The sequence below is a fragment of the Calypte anna genome, chromosome 1, assembly GCF_003957555.1.
Source record: "Calypte anna isolate BGI_N300 chromosome 1, bCalAnn1_v1.p, whole genome shotgun sequence".
Taxonomy (NCBI): Eukaryota; Metazoa; Chordata; class Aves; order Apodiformes; family Trochilidae; genus Calypte; species Calypte anna.
In genome coordinates, this window is record NC_044244.1 from 42,950,951 (window position 1) to 42,971,145 (window position 20,195).

Genomic DNA, 20,195 nt, shown 5'->3' on the forward strand with positions numbered 1-20,195 from the left:
AATCTCATTAACTTCAACAACTCTTTAAAGATATCATGAAATACAATAAACATTCTGCCTGGTTAGTGAGCTTCTTTCTGAAACCCTAATAATTTCAATCTGGCAGATAATCACTTATGCAACAGAGAGCTGCTGCCAAGCTTGTCAGATGCCAGTAACTGTTGGAAGTGTATGGCATTTAAGCTGAGCAATCTGGCACCCTGACTGAATGAAAAGCCAGTCCTTCTAACACTGCAAATTCAAAAGGCAGAAATACTTTGCTGTAGTTAAACTGCCTGGCTACTGACAGCTACTCCTAGCATTGAAGTCAGAACTAAAATGAGCCTAGGGCCACTGCAGGACCATTTATGAGAAGAAGGGGCATAGAATTCACATTAATCATATCCCAAAGCTGTGCACATTGTGTCACTGGGCAGGTGCTCAGAGATGCCACCATGCTGAAGCAAACACAGGTGAATTTGTGTAAGTTTTTGTCATGTCAATTCTCTGCTCTTCCAGGAGAACCTGCAGCCTGGCTCATCCATGTTACTTATTTTTCCCTGTGCTGTCTTAATGAGACCCTAGCAAAACCTTTCCACTCTGTGCTCTCTTCCACCATTTAGCAATATTTACAGTATGTGTGCAGTGATCACATCTTTCAACACTGCAATGAAGCTGGGGCTGAAATGGTGGCAAATATATATTCATCAGCCTGTGGCTACTAGGCAACAAAGGATGTGCTGCATCACTCTCAGTTGAGACTAAAGCAGTTTTGATGACATGGAATTTGGAGTGAAATGCTTTTTTCAGTACAACAGTGCACTGAAATACAAGCAATAATGTCAGATTTCTTGACTATATAAAGAACATTAGCTTCCAATCATTGTGCTCTTTAAATGTTCTGTTGGGATGCTCAGCCATTCCATTCTTTGACTCCACAAGGGAATTTTTAATCAAAGTGCTTTGGAGAAGAATATACATTTCCAAACTCAAAATAATGAAGTTGTTCTCTATTTAGTAACCTGCATGAAGGAAAATACTTGCAGTGCTTTACTTGTGCCACTTTTGTATGAAAAATAACTACTCATTATTTAAATTATTTTTAAGATGGCTAAAAATTAGTTACTCCTTTTAAATACAATTAAGTTTTTTGCCATAAAAACCTGGACCTGTCTTCTGAGAATAGTTATTTATTCAGGTAACCAAATTTTAAAACTGATTTTATGTGGTCAAAATTACAAATTGGCCCCTAAACACTTTTACTCTGTATTGCCTATAGTAAGAACCACATCATCAAATATTGGTTAAGTATTTGAAATGTAGCTCTCTAATCAAAGTTGGACATCTAGGCTCTTCCTGAGATTGACAGTGGAGGTAAATGCCTCCAAATGTTACATTATCCTACCTGCTGAAGACAAGGTTGAAAGAATTCCTGGAAATGCCTCTTCTTGAACAGCACGAGAAATTCTTGATGCACGACCTTCTAAACTAAAAGGTGAATCTCCTTTATGTCTTCATGTCAAGATGTACTTCTGAAGAGCATGTTCAGGCCCTCCCTGCATCTCTAGGAATTTAAATCCTTTAGGAAGCTTTCTGAAAGGCAAATGAAATGTCTGGTTCTCGTTGTGAGGTTCAATTATTCCCCAAATACTTCGAAGTTTCTGGTGCTGTGGGGGCATGTGTTCTTGGAATTCTTCTAACATTATTTCTCATTACTAGGTCTCTTCTGAAAGTGAAGTAGACCATGGACTAACAGGGTAGATGGAAGAACTAGAGTTACTCATCTTTTAATGTTGCCACATTGTTCTGTGGCACGTAGGTTTGTCAGCATGAGACAGTATTAGGGAATTTTCATCATTCTCTGTAGCTGTCACATTAATTTCCTCCCAAACTAGTTTGTCAACAAACTTAAGTCTAACACAAGATGTAAACAATGAAAGAGACATACCAGAGGAATCGGAAAATAAACGGTCTGCTGTTTATTGTGGGTCTAAATGACTTCAGAAAGATGATTTCCTTTGTTTCTAAAATTCAAATATCCACTGCATAATACTTTATATTGTTCCACAGGAAGTAAGTTTCACCACTGGATCAAGACACTTCTGTGTGCTGTAAAAAATGTCTTAAACAATGTAAGCTTACAATAAACAGCATAAGGAAAAAGAAAGACCATTTTCTTTTCAGTGTATCTTTTTTAACTCTGTCAAGGTTTCCCCAGTGTAACACTTTTTTCTAAATGTTGTTTTGTTTAACTCTGCCTTGAAATTCACGTTAGTTTAGAGGGAGGGAGGGGGAACATAAGTAAAGCAGGAATACATTTGGGACACTCACAATGGAGCTATCAGCATAGGCTATGATTAATATAGATGATTATGTAGACAAAGGTATGATCTGCAATTTTTATGAACTCCTGAGGGGATTGTCACATTCTCTAAGTTTATTAAGCTTGAGAAAACCTCTTCTACATCAAAGGGGCACAGAAGAATATTAATTTAAACTACTTTCAAGGTGAAATAATATTAGGCCTTCCAACAGTGTAGCTCAAGTAACATTTAAGATTCCCCTAATTATATCACACTGTCCTTAACACAAAGCTTGCCAAGCCTACAGGAGAAACTGTTGAATGAATGGAGAGATCCAGCCAGAGTGAGAGCAGTAAATTCAGTTCCTGTATTCTCCATGCTGCTTCTTTTTCCCTTCTGGCAATACTCCAAGCGAAAAGGGAGACTTGATATTTTGCCTATCCCTTTCAGCTTCCTCATCCTCATCATATCTTTCATCCTCATTTTCATCTTCACCTTCACTATGGTGAGGGCTGGAATGCTGAGAGACAGAAGGTGATGGTGGCACTGATGAAGGCCTGGGGTACCTGAAGCCTTCCGTCTGACAGAGAGAGAAGCAAGTTGATGATTATCACAGTTTTCCTCAGTTGGTTTTATACAGAAATTTAAGGCTATCAACACTTCAAAGGAAACCAATGTGAGTTGTAAGATAGACCTGGTGTACTCTCCAAAACTAAACTCCCTTGAGCCCATATCCCCTCAGTCCTTCTCTACCAGTAAGTACTTCATTCTATGCCAGTGATTTTTTTTTCCTGTACCATAACCAATATGCCGCCCTTCCATCACTGCTTTTTGAAAAACATTGCTATCTTTAATGACTCTTAAAACTGTCACCACAACATGAAATCCTTGTGTATTCAGTTCACAGAATATGTTTATTGAAATTCAGAATTCAGTCTCAAGTTTTAAAAGAGTTTTCTAGTTAAAATGGCAGTATTTGCAAAACCAGAACCAAGCAAGGGTTTTGGCCTGAGCCTCCTGTTTCCTTTTTATTTAAAAAGTGAATTCCTCTCTACAGGCCTATGGAGATTTGGTTTCAAATAATAGAGTTCTTCCTCTGGATCTAAGCAGCCCACCTTCTCAAACTAATGCTAGTATGTACTATACAAGACCTGTTTGAAAGTGTGCTTTTAAACTCACTCCTTGCAGTTCCATCCGCCATCTCCCACCATCTTTAGATGAAGCCCATACTTAGGCTTGCTTTCTCTAGAACATCCTTTCTCAGAACCCCCTCTATTTGGTTTGTGCAGAACACTTCCATGGCATTGATCAGAAGCAAAACTAGAATCTGCCATTCTTCTAAAAGAAATTTTAAGGGCCAGTTCCTCAGCTGCTCTAAAGTGGCACAGTCCCATCCAGGTTACTCTAAAGTGCTTGGAGAACTGTTCCTGTATTTCATCTGATACCCCTAGTGCTTCCATCTGATTCCATTATAACTCCTGACTGGAGCTTGGTTTGTACCTTTCTGAGCTTTCAAACTATGAGTTCTTATATCCCTTCAGTTATAACCCTTTGCTCTTCCTGTCACGCTCCTCCCACCTCCCTCCCTCCTCCCAGTTTGGACATGAACTCATCTCTCCAAAAGCAGACTTTACCTTTGGTGGAGCACTGGGTTCCATCTCAAATTTATCTGGGAATGTTCTGCTGAGGGCCAGGTGTCTGGCATGCATATAGTACTGCAACATAAAAGAGAGGACTTTACAAGTCAGGAAGTCTTGGGTTGACTTAAGCAGGAAATGAAGGAACATAAAATGATCATCTTCTAAAACATAATGCAGAACAACAGCTAAAGATGTTTTCAGCTAAGAAGAATCCATTTGATATCTCTGCTTGTAATGAATATATTGCTGTGAAGCAGTGACCCATATATCTTAGATTCACACTGAAGCAGAGCCTAGAACAGAGCTGTAAAAGGTTTCTGTAAGATGTCTCAAGATGGAAACAAGTATTTGTCTTAGTGCAGTCCTTGTTGAGCAAAAGGCATTCTTTATCCCTCAAGACAGAGATGGCTTTTTTAAGCAGAAAAATGTGCATCTTTAAGTGTGTACATGTATACACATAAACTTTGGACACATCCTTGCACAGGAAGAGTATATAAGAGTTACAGAGAAGTAGCTTCTATGAGTTTACTGAGGCCTGGTATTTAAGATGTCAAAACTATTTTTGGATCCACTGTATTCATAAGTCTTGATCACATGCAGTGAAAAACTAACTTGTGTCAGGGTCTTATGCTGTGTTGGCAACCATGTATACAGAAAGGTTGTAACACAGGGATCAGAGCAGGACCAAAATAGTTACAAGGTCCAAAATAGTTACAAAACTGAAATATGCATATCCATTTCTTTGCTCCTGTGGACCTCAGAATACTTCTTTTTAGTATAGAATTTAGAATGCTGTCTTTTTAGTAGGTGGTGTTTTCTATGTCAATTTAAAAAAAATAGTTTGCCTTTAAGGCACAGATGTATTTTAGAAGTGTTAAGGAGCCTCAAGGTCCAGCAGCACTTTAGGAAGAACAGGTAGGATTTTTGAAAGAGCCTTTTGAGTACAAATCCTACTTAGTGTAGGGTTGCCAGTACTTTCAGAAACACAAGCCTTTTACATTGTCTTTAGCACAAGGAGTACAAAGACCTCAGCATGACTGGCTTCTGCTCTAACTTACTCAGTTCAGTCATGTCTCTCCTTACCACTGGAGAATGGCATCATTACACTAAAATGCAAAGGCAGGCTTTGCCTTTAAGACCTTTGGGAGGTGTTTTGCAGAGCAAGGATGTCTCCTTGCATTGTAGCACGATGCTGAGGACTGCTAATTATATCTGTGTGTCTGGAATTTTTAATACCTCTATTACATAGTTTCACACACCCTGCCTAGGTATCTCCAGTCCAACAGATCCGAGAGCCTCTCAGTTCGGTTCCTTTGGATGATCCTCTGGCGCCGGGACTGCTGACAGAATCCATAGAGGAACTGAGTCAGCTGGTTGCAGGATTCCTCGGGTGAGCGGAACCTCCTGTCAACTATGTAGATGCCTGAGGGACACAAAAAAGGTGAAGATGACTGGAAGTGAAAATGGGATCTGACCTCTTACATTTCCACTCTACCACATAGTCTTACATATGTTCATTTAATGTTAGAATGCAACTGGAACATTTGTTACTATTCTGATAGCTGCAGAGAAATATGTCCTTTTAAATTTTAACTTTTTTTACTTTTCAGGCTGAAATTCAGCAAATTATTCAAAACTCGGGGGCCTTGTTGTTCTGTACATATGTCTAGAAGGATTCAAGACTTTCTGGAGAGAGATGCATCATTTTTATCTCCCATAATATTAAAAACGTGGACTGCTTAAAAAAATAATCTAGTGCTTTCCAAGTTTGCAGTAAAATTTAGAAGTGTGAATGGTCAGAAACATCCTGTAGGAGAGAGGCTGTGTTTTCTGTAGAAATACAAGTGTTACCATAGAGATAGCTAACTCACATACATTAGTTGATACACAACTCTGGCAGAGAGAGGGCTGAGGTAAATTTTGCCTCTGTGTAGTCTATTGAGATAAATACTTTATACTTGCCACCTTCCTTACACCAGGGTGTTAGGAAGAAGAGGGTATTGGACTTCAGCTCTCATAATGGACAAGACAGATGCACAACCATTTTAAATGAAGTGCTCAACTGTTATGTCAACACTGACATCTATGCTATGGAAAAAAAGAGCAAGTGACCTGTTGTCTTGGTCTGTGACCTTTCTGAAGGTCTCAAAGAGATGTCTACCCAGGCAGGCATAGCTATATTTTGCAACTGGTTCTGCCCCTGTCCCTAGATAGATAAGTGTATATCTGGCACTAGAGAGGAGCTGTCATTGCCTGCTTGTGCCGATGAGCCAAGGTACTTAGAAAGAGGCGCTAGTTTGGGCTCATTTTCAATATTGCTTTGACATACCAGGAGCTGGCTACCCTCATACTTCCCAGACTCCAATCACAAACCATTTCTACACCTGTACGAGCAGATTCTTATTTGTGTGTTGCTTTAATTTTCACAGGTTTACTTTTTAGTGCACATATTTACTCTTTGGTTGGTGGGGATAAGTTTCACTGAACTTGAGATCTCTGTACATCCTTCTCAGACTGTTCAAGAGAAGCAAATTTTCATTGTTTCTTTTGAACTGCTCAAAGAGTTACCTCTGTACCCAGAAGCACTGAAGGGAATTTGGGTTGGACTCGATGATCTTTGAGGTCCCTTCCAACCCAGCCAATTCTATGATTCTATGAATTGCAGAGAATACCCTGAGTAGGTTTGAGGAGTGCTGAGTGTGTTCAGCTTAACAAGATACTCAGAACACTGGATATATTCTCCATTGAACTCCATTTTACTATTGAAACCTTGAAATTGAGAAGTAACAACTTTGTTGCTCTGGTCTTTGCTTTCCTAACTCAAAGGCATATTTTGAGATGGTGTTAAAAATTTTACCATAAGCCGCTGGGTCAGCAACATGCTCCTGCATGAAACAGCCAAATCCAGACAGGTTTGTGGTTACACTAGGGATGCCCATCACTGTACATTCAGCTGCCAAAAGAAAGACAAAAACCATTTCAGGGCAATATGCTTCAAAGGGTTTCACCTTGAGAGAACAATGAAATAGAAACAGGCAGGCAGAAGGTCCTGTAACACTAGAACTGCTCTAATATTTCCAGGTTGACATTAACGTTCACTTTAAAATCACCCCTTTATTTATTGACTTGTTTACTTTATATTTACTTTATTTATACCTTTAGTTGAGTTTAGAACATGAAGAGAAATTGCTGGAATGCACGACAGATGTCTTACTTCAAACTGAGCTTTTTTACTTAAAGAGAAATATCTCTGTTGAAGGACTAAGTTCGCAAAATTTCCAGTTCATTGGCTCACAACAAACTCTCCTCAGAGTGGTACCCCAGCTTTCAAGATGTGAGAAGGTATTTTGGGGTACACAAAACCACCAGATTCCTAGGCTTTGAACTTCACATGCATTCAAGTTCATAGCTTACACTGATTTCATCAAGTTTTAAGTGCCTTTTCTAAATCTGGGAGAAATTTTTTTAAGTCAGAAACTACATGCTCTGTGTAGCTTTAGAAACTTTCATTTAATTCTGTAAGGTTCTCTAAAACTGCATATATTTTTGGTAAATAGCTTAGATACAGTGTTAGAAAATTCCATCAAACTTAATTGTTATCTTGAATTAAATCCACTGAAGTATGCTGGCTGGCAGAATCAGATTTCTTGAATTCCTCTGAATCTTTTTAAAATCCTTGAACCAAATTAAGAATTAAGTTTTAAAAAATTACTTTTTTTTTTAAAGCCACAACAAATCAAAAGATTACATGTTAGTATGGGAAAGAGTCCAGCACAGTGACAAATGTGAGTAGTTGTCAGTCAGCAGATGCCATTTTATACCACCTGGCCCCCAGTTTTTGCCAGACCTTTGTAAAACCTTTGCAGGAAACAGAGCCAGAAAATTTTTTTCAGCACTCCATAAGAAACTGTCTGCAAAGCTATTTTGCATCAACAGAATGGGTATTCATCTTCTGATACCTCTTAAGTGTACAGATTGCCTACCTGGAGTGTAACCCCAGGGTTCATAGTATGATGGAAATACACCAAGGTGGCAGCCTCTAACAAACTCCTCATAGTCCAAGGGCAGCAACGGGCTCGTCGAAGAAAGAAACTCTGGATGTAGGATCACCTGGGTATTGAAAACTTACATTAGAGGTGAAAGAAAACCATCATCAACACATCAGGAGGATACAGCACTTCTGAGTTCACAGCACCCAACTGAAATATAGGAATGCTTCTGGTACCCAATGGATCTCCCAAAAACTGAGAAAATTTTGAAACCAGACATACTGTAGACGCAGTGTCACAACCCTATGCCTAGGCTAACTAAACTTGCTGAAAGAAAAACTTAATAACATGGTAATGCCTCACTTCTGGGACCCAAGCTAATTTATCTGCATGACTCTGCAGGGCTTGGGGTCACTGCCCCATATTCCATGTAGAGTGGTGCCTTGGGTATGCTGTCCACTCAGTTGTGGGAGGGAGAAGAATGAGGGAAGGTCTCAACCTTCTCTGGGATTTTTTCCCCACATAAACAGAGTGCAGCCATTATTCCATGTCAAGGATATGGTTTTATTCTCACTCAATAAAATAATCACACTACTCTCTCACTTAAACCAAGACTTGAATGCATTCAATCAGTAAATAGCCTATAAATTAATTATGTAAGCCAAATGAATCAAGTAAGATTTTCCAATGGCATTGCTGAGGCCATTTTTCACATGGCAATAACATTATTCACAATGTTATACATCTCTCAAAACGACTTCCCATTTGATGTTTATAGAATGATGGTCCATGACATTTAGCTTACTAAGTATTAAGCCTATACATGCAGCAGGCAATTTTCCAGTGGTAAAAAATTGTACAAATTTGACATAAAAACACCAACCAAGTCTACTGAGAAGCAGGAAGGGTTGTCTGCAATGTTATTTGCTACCTGCTTTCTACTAACAGTTAATTCTGAGGAATTTTTTATTACATTTACATGCACTGCATCCTAGCTTTGTTACATCGAGTATATTATCACCATATTATGTACTCAGAGCTCATTGGACACAAGCTTAGCAAACCTTAAGCCATAAAAAAAACCTTTACTTTTTTTTAAAAAAACATTTACTCACTTACTGTCAGTTTAAAAGCCAAAATGCTGATAACAAGTGAGATGCCATTGTCAGAGATACTACAGATCTGGCTTTAAAAAGAAACTTTGGAATAGGAAGAATTTACTATTTTAGGTTTCACTTCAAATAGATAGATGATAAGATTTATAGTTAACAGAGAGAATGCCAGAGATTTCCAGAACAAAAAAATGTTTTTGTCAGACTTGTGAAAGTGGAAGCTGCTAATTTCTGTGGTCTAGCATGGAAAGAAAGTATTCATTTACATACATTTAGCTTCAACAGTTGACATAAACATGAGCTCAGCATGAACAAGAAGTATGCCTGCTCAGATTCAAAGCCCTGGTTACCTTGAACAGCAAAGGTTGAATGTTAGGATGCTGTTCTTAAGAGAACCAATATTCCAGTAATGTCTGTGCTCAAACTCTGGCCCTCAGGTTTTAGACAAATTGATCTATTACAGAGTTTTACATTTGAGTTCAAATGACCTGCGGTACCTTCTGGATTTCATGGAATCACAGAATGGCTTGGGTTGGAAGGGACCTTAAAAATAATCTAGTTCCAACTCCCCTAGCATGGGCAGGGGGACCTTCCACTGGACCAGGTTGCTCAAAGCCCCATCCAACCAGGCCTTGAACACTTCTCTTGGCAACCTGTTCCAGTGTCTCACCACCTGTGGAGCAAAGAATTTCTTCCTAATGTCTAAACTAAATCTACTCTCTTCCAATTTAAAGCCATTACCACTTGTCTTACTGGTACATGAACTTGTAAAAAGTCTCTCCCCAGCTTTGCTCAAGTCTGGATATCCCAGTTTTGATGGAAGGGAGCAGTAGTTCCTCATTTAATACAGGAGGAAGCAATGAAAACAAGTCTGCAACATCAGATTTCTAACTTGAAATTAACTTGGTTAAACAGCAACTGAAGATATCTGTGAAGTGACTAGTTGTTATTCCTGGAAAGGGAGGAAGAGGGAAGAAATACTTTATTAGTATAATACTGCCTATCAAGAATTTGACTGCACTACCCATGCTAATGATCCAGACTGAGACTGTTTAAAGAAATCCAATTTATATCTAAAATGAAAATGACAGAATGTACCTTTACTCTGTCTGTCCGGTTATTGAAAAGGCCGATGCGTCGGATGGTGTTGAGAATTGGGTCATTGCCATCATCAATCATGTTGTGGGTGGTCACTGGAGGCAGGCAGTGTCGCTAAAGAGAGAAAAACTCATCCATAAGCCAGAAAATACTCTTTGCAAAGAGACCTGTTACCATTTTCTAAGGTTAGTGGAAGACAGTGGGAGATTTTGTCATCACTGTAGGTAGGATTTTACCCTTTCGTTTTAAGATAAGAAAGAGAAGTTATGGTTATATAATGTTGTCTTCTATATAATTAAGGCCATAAATAAGACTATAAAATCTGTCTTAGAACGTGTTTCATTTACCTCAAATGTATTTGTACTAACTTTTAGAAAGGTTTACCATTTAATTTTAAATGGTTTTAGTCAATGTTTTGTCTCCTCAAGAGATTAATTTACATATTTAATAAAAATTGAGAAATAAAGGTTTCAGAAACAATACAAAATTGACAAAGGTACAAAGGAATTTTGGTGGGGTGTATGTGACTGGAGGAATTGCCATGGATTCCCCAAAAGAATTAGTTTGGGTCATACTCTCATTAAAAACAACCACAGCTGAATTTTAAAAGTTACTGATGAGAAGTATATTTGACAAAAAAATTTCAGTGCATGCATATCACAATATGTTGTACACAATCCCTGTACACAGTCATGTTTAACATTCATTCTCAGTGTTTGTGTATATAATACATTATCTGACCTGAGTTGAAAAGATGGCTCTTTTCATAATGGTTATATCATCTCGGTCAAGAATCTTGTTCAAGTCTGGAATTTCTCCTCTGCAGAGGCAACACAGAGCCTATTTTACCAAATGACTTATTATCATTTATATAAAGGCAATGAAGAAATGGCAAACAAATTGCTGATGTCAATGTGAATCTTCTCTTTTTTTCACAGCCCTTCTATATTCCACATACTTTGCTCTCCCATACACTTGCTGACCTCCCAATTATCTTTCAAGAAAGCAGAATAATTCTTTTTTTTCCTGTTTTTCAGACACTTTTTTTTTCCTGAAGTTCCAGTCATCTCACCTGTGTGCTGGGTCATCCACTCCAGCTGTCTTTTGAAAGAATATGTCTAAGCAGCTAAGACATATTGCTGTACTTCTGGTGTTCTTCAGCTGAAGTAGTTCATTTTTGACAGTAAGTTTTGTATTAATTGGACATCCCCCCCATGTCTCTTCCCCTGTGTGGAACAGAGGGTTCCATGCCCTTCTCCTGTGTCCCTCCTGTGTCTCCTGTGTCCCTCCTACAAATTTCTTGCACTAAGAGTGGAAGCACAGAAACCTCACAGGTAAGCCAGCTGTGTATGTGGGTCTGCAAGGCAGAGCCAAGTAACCTATACACTCACTTCAGCAGGGCATTGTAGAGTTTCTTTCCAAACTTTTCTTTCACAGATTGTGCAGTGTCCCTGTGAAAATAAAGAAGTACAGGTATAAAACAGGAGAATCCAGAACAAAGAAGAGAAAAGATTCCTGCTGATGGAAATTAAATTCTGCTTTCATGTATACCAATCAAAGAGGGAATTCAGCAGCAAAGATCTGGTTCCCAAAGCCTTTTTATCCAGCCAGCAGCCATACTGACAGTTTTCAATATGACCTACACGCAAAGATGAAAGCCAGGAGCAGACCTCACCAGTGATAACTTCCAAAAGTTTGCTCTGATCATTTCAGCTATGAAAAAGAGGGCATATAGAAGACTTTATGTAAAAAAAAAAAAATTAATTTAACATTGGACTCTAGTCAAGACTGAGAGTTCTCCACTTTAACTTGATCCAGTAGAAAAATGTAAGATAAAAAGGGTCAAATAAATAAATACTTTAAAGAAAGCCTTAATACTTTAAAGAATACTTTAATACTTTAAAGAAAGATCAAAGACAAAAGATAACATAAGAACTTGTTGTAAGCATGGTTGTTTCTCACTGCACTCCCATTATTTTCCTACAGTTACTATGTACAGAGTTCTCATTAAAAACTCTGGCTGTGTCACACTCCTTTAGCCATCTACAGTTTAAGCTTGTTGCACTGAACCTCCATACAGAGGTAGACAGTCTGTTTCAAATGATGATTCACTTCATTGATCTTAGACACTTCCCTAAGTGGTTGAGGTTAAAACATCATTTGGAGTGAATCAACACTCTTCACTGGCACTGAAGGCAGTTCTGCTGCATTACTTTCAGGAAGCCAGAGTTGGACTATTAAATCCAGCCTCCACATCTGTGGTACTTGTTGTCAGAGTGGTTATCAGAGAGAATGTTTCCAGTAAGTTCTAAGAACTTGCTGTGTGATGACTTTAGAGGTAATCTAGGGAGTCGATGGTTTTTTAATCTAGGGAGTAGATGGTTTTTCATCTCTGTCTTCTTTTCCAGATATGGCAAAAGCTAAGTTATTTCAGTGAACCTCATTAAGCTATTTTTGTCACTGGTTTTATGCAGGTTTAGTATCCATTAATCAAAGAGTTCATCTTGATTGCTGATACTGAGAAACTGAGCCAGAGATCATCTGCTGGAGGCAGTTAATGTGACAGCAAGAAAAATAGTATCCTTCTCTTAGAGTGCCTTTCATCTATAGATATCTAAGCAATTTAGATTTCTATCATTTTATAAATGTAGACCTGGCATCAGAAAGAAGTTAAGCACAGTGAAACATAGGCATAAAAGCAGAACCAGGGTCTTGTGGGTTTTAGTCCCTCAGCTTTAAGATCACCTTCCTTATTTCTGCAGAAGAATTTAACTGCTCTAACCACCTGACAAGATGCATATTTCTGCTTCCCTGCTAAGATAATTAACCTGCAAATACATTGAGTGAAATGGCATTTTTCACTTTTTTAAACAAACTTCATCCTTGGTAAACCACCACTGTTTTTATTTATGAATTTGGACCTTAAGTTTTGCCACATCCCTCAGTTCAGAAGTATCTCACATGTCTTTTCCGATGCAGGATCACACAGCAGATAAAGGTAGGTGAAGGTTAAGCCTGTTCCTGCTTTGTTTTTTTTTTAAGGAAGCTGTGAAATGGAAACTGTTAAACTGAGAAGGGCTGTGACAGTTCTCCCTTTTTAACTGTAGCTTTCACAGTTTATTTTAGGTTATATAGAAAATTACACACAATTGTTCTCAACTGTTTTTCTGCTGGATTAGAAAGTACTATTTTCCTATTCCTAAATAAAAGAGGACGTGTATTTAAGTTCTGTTTCCCAGTGGTGGCAGAGAAGTTCACTCTGATAAATTAGCCGGTGGTACTTATTTCATGGGAGCTCAATGAGGTGTCCAGAGGGAGTATTACAAGAAGTCAGAAGACATCCAGAACAAAACCTTTCTGTGACCTTTGACTTTGTCACTGCAAAACAAGTACTATTTGCTAACTTGTTACAAAAGCAAATTTACAAAAAATTACCTAGGAAAAAAAAAAAGACAAATTTTCCCTTTTTTATCATTCCCATCTCTTTCATCTCCACAAATACATTCTGGTTACCCAGAACCCTCAATTTTAGCTGAGCAAAAAGAGCATTATTCTTCATTAGAAACTTTTGCATGTCTCAATTAACTGGACAGGGCCCTCAGTGAGAATGGCAATTACCAGAGCTGCTTCCGGACTGCTTGTCCTTTCAGGGTTTCCACATTGAAATTGTTTGTCTTTGCTGGCATGATGAAGAACACAACAACTGTAACATCAGCCTTGTGAACCTACATGGACATAAGGTGGAGAGAAAGAAAATTAATCTTACTACAAGGTATCACAGCCAACCACTCCTATCTTATACCTCTCCCTTTAGCTGTGTTTTTTTGTCTAGTCAGAGATATAGCTGAGCATAGACACAGATAATTGGAATTGCAGGTGATTTCCACAGTATTGTTTCATCATAGTCTCTATATTATTTATATTTGCAGAAGCATTCTTACCCTCAGCAAAAAGTTTAATCTTGATAAGGCTTCTAGAAACATATCCGCTCCTTTGTTGGAAAACTCGTATCTCCCAGCAATGAAGAAAAATAAGGTGTTCTCAAGGCTGAAATCAAGGTGGCTGAAACCAAGCAAACAGGCAACCACAAAGTATTTCTCATGATATAATCAAACACGCAACAGCTTTCTATTCTGGGAGAAAATATCCCAATAAAATAAAGGAAGTGAGGATCTTTTGATGTTCTTTAAATTATCTTAATCTAAAATCTGGGTAAATAAAAAAACAACAACAAAAAAACCCAAAACAACAACAAAATCCAGGACCTTTGGCCTGAATCTCACAATGCTTTAAGCAGTTAGAACTGGTGTTTAAAATTCTTTTAGCCTCTGACTGAGAAATCCCAGACAGCTATGTGAGTAAGTTGGTAACATTTCATGAAATACTTGTTAGTTTTCCTACTTTGGTTCTTTGCTTTCAACAGTGTTGGAAAACCACTGCTAATTTTGAAAAGGAAAAGCATACCCATAGAAATGACCTCGAATGAACTCTTGGATCCTAGCCTTGTACATGGAATGCAAATTCTGAAACTCATGCATTGCTGAAAATTTCTTAATGTTCAAGCCATTTGGGGTGACAACATCTGGAAAAGCAGAGAAAAGGTAGAGGTAGACATCTTCAGAGTCAAAGAAACCTTTAAGGAAAGAACCAATGTGCCTTTCAGCTGTCAGTATGTGAACTGGTTATGTACTCTTATTGCTCACAGACAGGGCACAGCAGTGTCTAACACAATGGTCTCCCCCATCTTACTCCACCAAGCTATTGCATGTGGCTCTGGACTCTATAGCACTGAAGTGGTTTTGTACCATTTTGACCTGGACTCAACATCAGCATAGACTCTGCTGAACAGTGAGGTCTCCCCATGCCTTTTTGTCCTGTCAGGACTTAAGTAATGCCTCCATTTAGCCATATGGGATTTTTTTGCAAGATGCCATTTACCTCTTTATTCTTGATATCACTGTTGCCTGTTTCATCACTATAGATTGAAAGCTCTTGAAAGCAGAAATTGTGCAATATCATGCACTTTCTACTGCATGCAAGAGGGTATGTTCTGTCAAGACTTCTGAGGATTTATCAGAAAAGGAAGAATACAAGAAAACCTTCTAAACAGACCATCTTTCAGTAACTTGTTGAATTTCTCATAAGAATAACCACCGAATAGTATGATTTATACTTTTATGGAGTTTTTAATACCCCATATTAAGTATAGAGTAATTAAAATTGTTAATTTTCAGTATCTTCTAAGACTGTTTTAGGATATACAGAGTTATAAGGATAGGTATAGCTTGTTTCAACCAACCCTGGAATTCAGTCATGCTTCACCCTTCTGGTAGAGCACAGATGTTCAAAGGCTTGCCCTAAATCTAGTTGAAGAAAATGGAAAGAATGCCATTTCCTTTTCTTTGAGTTGGCTTATGAAAGCTGTGCATGGAAATGAAAAGGTAGGCCAGTTCCTCAGCAGATATATTTCACAGTAATTCAGCTGACTTCAGTAGACTTATAGTAACTTGTACCAGAGATTTTTTAGCTACAAAGAATCTTCAAAGAAGGAAGAAGTGCTAATTATTAGAAGATGCACTGGTGCCAATTTCGTACTTGTTCCCCTGGCAAATGTTATCAGGTATCTAGTAACCACAGCCATTAACTGGAGCAATTTCAAAAGGTCTGTGCATCATCCAAAGAACCTTCAATAAGATCTAATTCCCCACCATGCAAACAAAACAGCATCTCCTTTGCTCTCAGTGCACATGGTTAACTGCTCCTCAACCATCAGGGTTAATGATAACAGGACAGTCTATTGCTTGCCACTGACACAGGGCTTGGACAGTACTTCTACTGTAGTCAAGGATGCCTGACATTCAGGGTTTCCTGTTCCCTTCTCTAAAAAGGAGAAGTTTGTATGTCTAGCATTAAGCATCTGACCTAATACAAAACTGTCTCATTTCCAGAGAGACTTAGGGAGACATCATTACAACATCTATGGCTCCTTTGTTGATTACAAATCAAGATGATCTCAAAATAAGTAAAATCGATTCTTCATACACTGCCCAGTATACTTGTTTGACATTTTTTCATACAAATGCCATGCTATTTTTAATTACTTCCTTGAAAAGTACAGTCTGCTTTAGTAGTATACGTATTTCTCTGCCAGGCAAGTAATCTCTGATGACTTTTTCTCTTGTAAAGTGTTTTGAGGCCCCTGAGGTTACACATCAGTAGATAAAAATATAACCTCTATTAGTAACCTCACAATAACCAAGAATTTTGATGGCTCTGTCCTGAAATACTACATTTGAAACTGAAGACCAGCTTTTAGTAATAAATTTTACTTGTTAGGTATTTGGGATTTAGCTCTTAGTGACAAGAAAGAAGAGTCTTGTTGGACCTGACAGAGACACTGGTGTTATCTTCTGCTGCCCCAGCACTGATGCTCTCAGCAAAACTGTGTGGCCTCATAAAAGTGAGGGGTCAGCAGAGCAGAAACATCCTCTGCTTCTGTTTGTCAATACTGTGCAGTCTCTTCCTTCTTCTGACCTGTTTCTTTTTCAACATGGGAGAACTGGCTCATGCAGCTTTGAGGCTGCAACCACTTCAAATACGTCTCTATAAAGTAAGAATACTTGACTAAAGGAATTAAAGCCATTTTTGTTTTTAAATTCTCCCCAGTAGGTCAAATCAATGATTTTACTCCTGCAATTATGGGAAAGAAACTGTAATTTAAGTAACAGTAGCACAGGAAACAGTAGTTTTCTGTTGATAAGTCACTAAGATTCAGGGTTGATTCATACTTTTTCAGAGTTTACTTTTATGTTCTTGATCAAATATATACAGATATGAAGTCTAGATTGAGATGTTAATTGGTACCTATGTCATACCTATGTCTATGTCATAGAATTGACATTCTATGTCTGAATTTTAATTCAAAGTCTTCTCTACTGCTAATGAGAAATAAGTTTCATCTGTTTCATACCTGAATGAAAATATTAGAAATCTCATATCAGTTTTCAAATAATGGGAATATAAGTTATAATCTCTGACAGAATCTCATATGGTATGTCATAGAGAACAGATTCAACATTAGAATGTGGTTTCACAAATTGGTCAAATAACAGCAGCAAATGAAATCAGCATAACGCAAGCATTCTGCCAGGTTTCAACTGGAAATTGGCTTTTGTCCGGGTGCAAGGCTCTCTCTATGGAATCTACTGAATTTTAAATGGGCCTTTTCAACTGATGAGATTTATATCTTAAATTATAATCCAAGTTTACACTTAATGAAAAGTAGTAGAAACTGTTTTATTTACCACATTTCCTCAGTTATTTTTAATTACAACTTTGTTACATAGATTGAAAAATTCAAATGAAGAAAAAAATAATTTTGCCAATTTTGCATCCCTCTTCTAATAGTTTGTCTTATAGTGGCTTGAGAAAGTGTACAAATTCATTGAGTATTCACATTCAAGCTTAATTATCTCCTGAAGAACTGCTGACCTTTATGAACAAACAGTGCCTATACTGATTTCATAACTTCAGATTGAAAAAGTAATACTAGAGTAGACTCCTATACAGTTATTTTTGGTTTAATATTCAGATAAACTATTCAATATTCTCATCAGAACCTATTTGCCACTTATTATTGTCTTGTAAGATTTGGGGCACCAGTTCCTACTGAATTTCTTTCTAGCTCTGTCAACATGAAATATGATGTATATCAACAATTTTTTAACTCTAACACTAAATATATTTACTTGGTTTCTTCAAAGTTGCAAGAATAATCTAAAAAAGCTCAAGTCTGTGAATCTCTGCACATGGAATTCTCTTCTGTTCCAACTGACAACTTCAGTTTCAGTCTCCGACAATTTCAAAATATAAACTATGATTTTCAGGAGTAGCTGTTATGGAGAGAAGCCTCATGCCAACTATAAAAAAGCTTCAAAAGTTTGATTTTCTGAGGTCAAGTGCTCTGCATTTTTTTAAAAACAAGACCTTTCAGAGCTATTCCAGATTAGATGACTGAATACTTAAAATTACTTTCAAGACATGCCTGTCATGTATAAAATAAAAAGGAAAAATCTTTTAAGTTCACCATCCTATTGATGGTTTGTCAGTAATGAGCTAAAGGATTCAGCAACTTCTCTTTTATCCTGATGCATGAACTCTAATGTGGCTTGAAGCATTGAAGTTAACAGGGATAATGGTCCCAAACTATAATTTGCAATTCACCTAAAAAAAAATCTACAAAGAATAAGCAAAGAAAAAAATCCTCCACGTCATTTGAGCATTGCTATACTTAAAATAATGAGCTAAGATGTGAACACACCTGCTAAATAGTCTCAAAATATTTTGCAGTTTTTGCCCCCATGATGCTTACCTGCAGGTGGAGTATTGAGACTTGTCCTTATAAAGCACTGTGCTGTCTTATAGAGAACTTTAATGACACATCAAATTGGGACTGCAACTTCATTCAAATGCCATGCATGGAACATGATAATTTTTTTTTTTGAAAGTTCTGTCTTTTAATAGACTGATATAAAGGGGAAAACCAGACAAACTGTTGGGCACACATCTCAACTATTTTTTCAGACTGTACTGGTTGGTCTATTAGAAAACATTATACCTATCTGTAAAAATTTATCATGGTTAGGTCCTAAGATCATCACAGCCACAACCATACTGCAACTCCCAGCTGTGAGAGATACAGGAAAGTGAACTGCATTGACTCAGGTTTGGTTTTTGCCTTTTCATCTCTTCCAATATTAAGAAAAAGAGCATTAGCACTGGAAAACAAAACTCTTCTAACATACTGTTTTCCTTATTTTCTAAAAGAACGCATCACTCACCTCTAGCAAAGCAAGAAACCTTACATTTTAAAAAGCTGGTGAAATTTATTACAATGGTTCCAGATTCTCTTTTCATCAGCTGACCTTAATATATTACAATCACTGGAAACCCTACTATAGGAAAAACTACTGAAGCTGAGATGTCATTGCAAAGAAAGCCCAACATTCATGGGCCTAAACAAATAGTCTCTTGAAATGGTACTGAAAGGAGTTATTAAATGATACTGAACTTGACTTCTTCTGAATTACATATGCTAATAGGATGTGTTTTAAGTGATATTACCTGCACTTATCTTTTCAAAAATTGTTTTTTCTCTGTAGTGTGGTCAGATATACCTATGCGTGTGTCCTTGCTTTTCATGTTTGTAACAGCTGTCACTGTTATTTTTATACAGTCTGAAAAGATGTAGGTACTCAGAGGAAATACAATAAGAACACAATACAGGTCTTACCAGGATTTCTTTTAAGCATATGTTCTGCTTCTATAGCTGTTATCTCTGAGACTGTGGTGAACACATGGGCACAATGTACAGAGGCCCGTTCCATGCAGTACCGATGGTAAATCTGTCTCTCTCCTGCTTCCTTGTCAATATCAAACTGGTGAAAAATAAAACAAAAAAGACACCTGTGTAACAATGCACATCAGACTTATTGCCACAAAGAAGGTCTCTCATGTTAAGTATGATTTCCCCAGGGAATAAAACCCATGTGATTATGCTATTGGTTTGTCTTTCTGTTTTGAACCACTTTATCAACTTCAAAGACTTAAGGGAGCAAGAGCAGTCTCAGTTCCTGCACGAAAAACAGCTCTTACGAAAATCACACATGTTTTTCAGAGCAGAAATCTTAATTACACATGATGAATAAGGTAGAAAGCTACATTTTGAACAATAACAGAACAAAAAATCATTATGATTGTTCAATTATTCTGTGTACCAAAGGTGGGGCAAGTCTTTAGCATATTGGGCAAACATGGGAATGGGGTACCACTGCACAGTCAAATCCATACAAGTTTTTTTCAAATACACCTGTCTTTGTATTAAGAGTATTTTTTAAATTGCTAGCAAATAAATACCTGGCCCAATTTTACAAAATATTGTTCTCTTTTCTCCTTCTCACTAAGAATGAATTCTTTATTAAATATGCCTAAAAAAAAATTTAGGACATACTCACTAACTGTATATTCACACCCTTAAAAAGAAATTACACAGAGAATGGTCCATTAAAGGATTGT

General features: G+C 37.5%; 1 protein-coding gene across 3 annotated transcripts in view; it reads right to left on the bottom strand.

Annotated features, from left to right (window-relative positions):
* Window positions 1–1,935: 1,935 nt before the first annotated feature.
* Window positions 1,936–20,195, bottom strand: part of GYS2 (glycogen synthase 2) — a 37,339-nt gene continuing 19,079 nt past the window's right edge. For all 3 annotated transcript variants that reach the window (XM_030459168.1, XM_008490215.2, XM_030459176.1), the window contains 12 exons: window positions 19,414–19,558; window positions 14,586–14,703; window positions 14,063–14,183; window positions 13,740–13,846; window positions 11,513–11,572; window positions 10,863–10,941; window positions 10,122–10,235; window positions 7,906–8,032; window positions 6,780–6,875; window positions 5,182–5,345; window positions 3,917–3,997; window positions 1,936–2,862 (listed from right to left, as the gene is read on the bottom strand). In XM_030459168.1, the coding sequence (XP_030315028.1) occupies window positions 2,641–2,862; window positions 3,917–3,997; window positions 5,182–5,345; window positions 6,780–6,875; window positions 7,906–8,032; window positions 10,122–10,235; window positions 10,863–10,941; window positions 11,513–11,572; window positions 13,740–13,846; window positions 14,063–14,183; window positions 14,586–14,703; window positions 19,414–19,558 (1,434 nt within the window). In that variant the 3' untranslated portion in view covers window positions 1,936–2,640. The remainder of the gene's footprint in view (window positions 2,863–3,916; window positions 3,998–5,181; window positions 5,346–6,779; window positions 6,876–7,905; window positions 8,033–10,121; window positions 10,236–10,862; window positions 10,942–11,512; window positions 11,573–13,739; window positions 13,847–14,062; window positions 14,184–14,585; window positions 14,704–19,413; window positions 19,559–20,195) is intronic.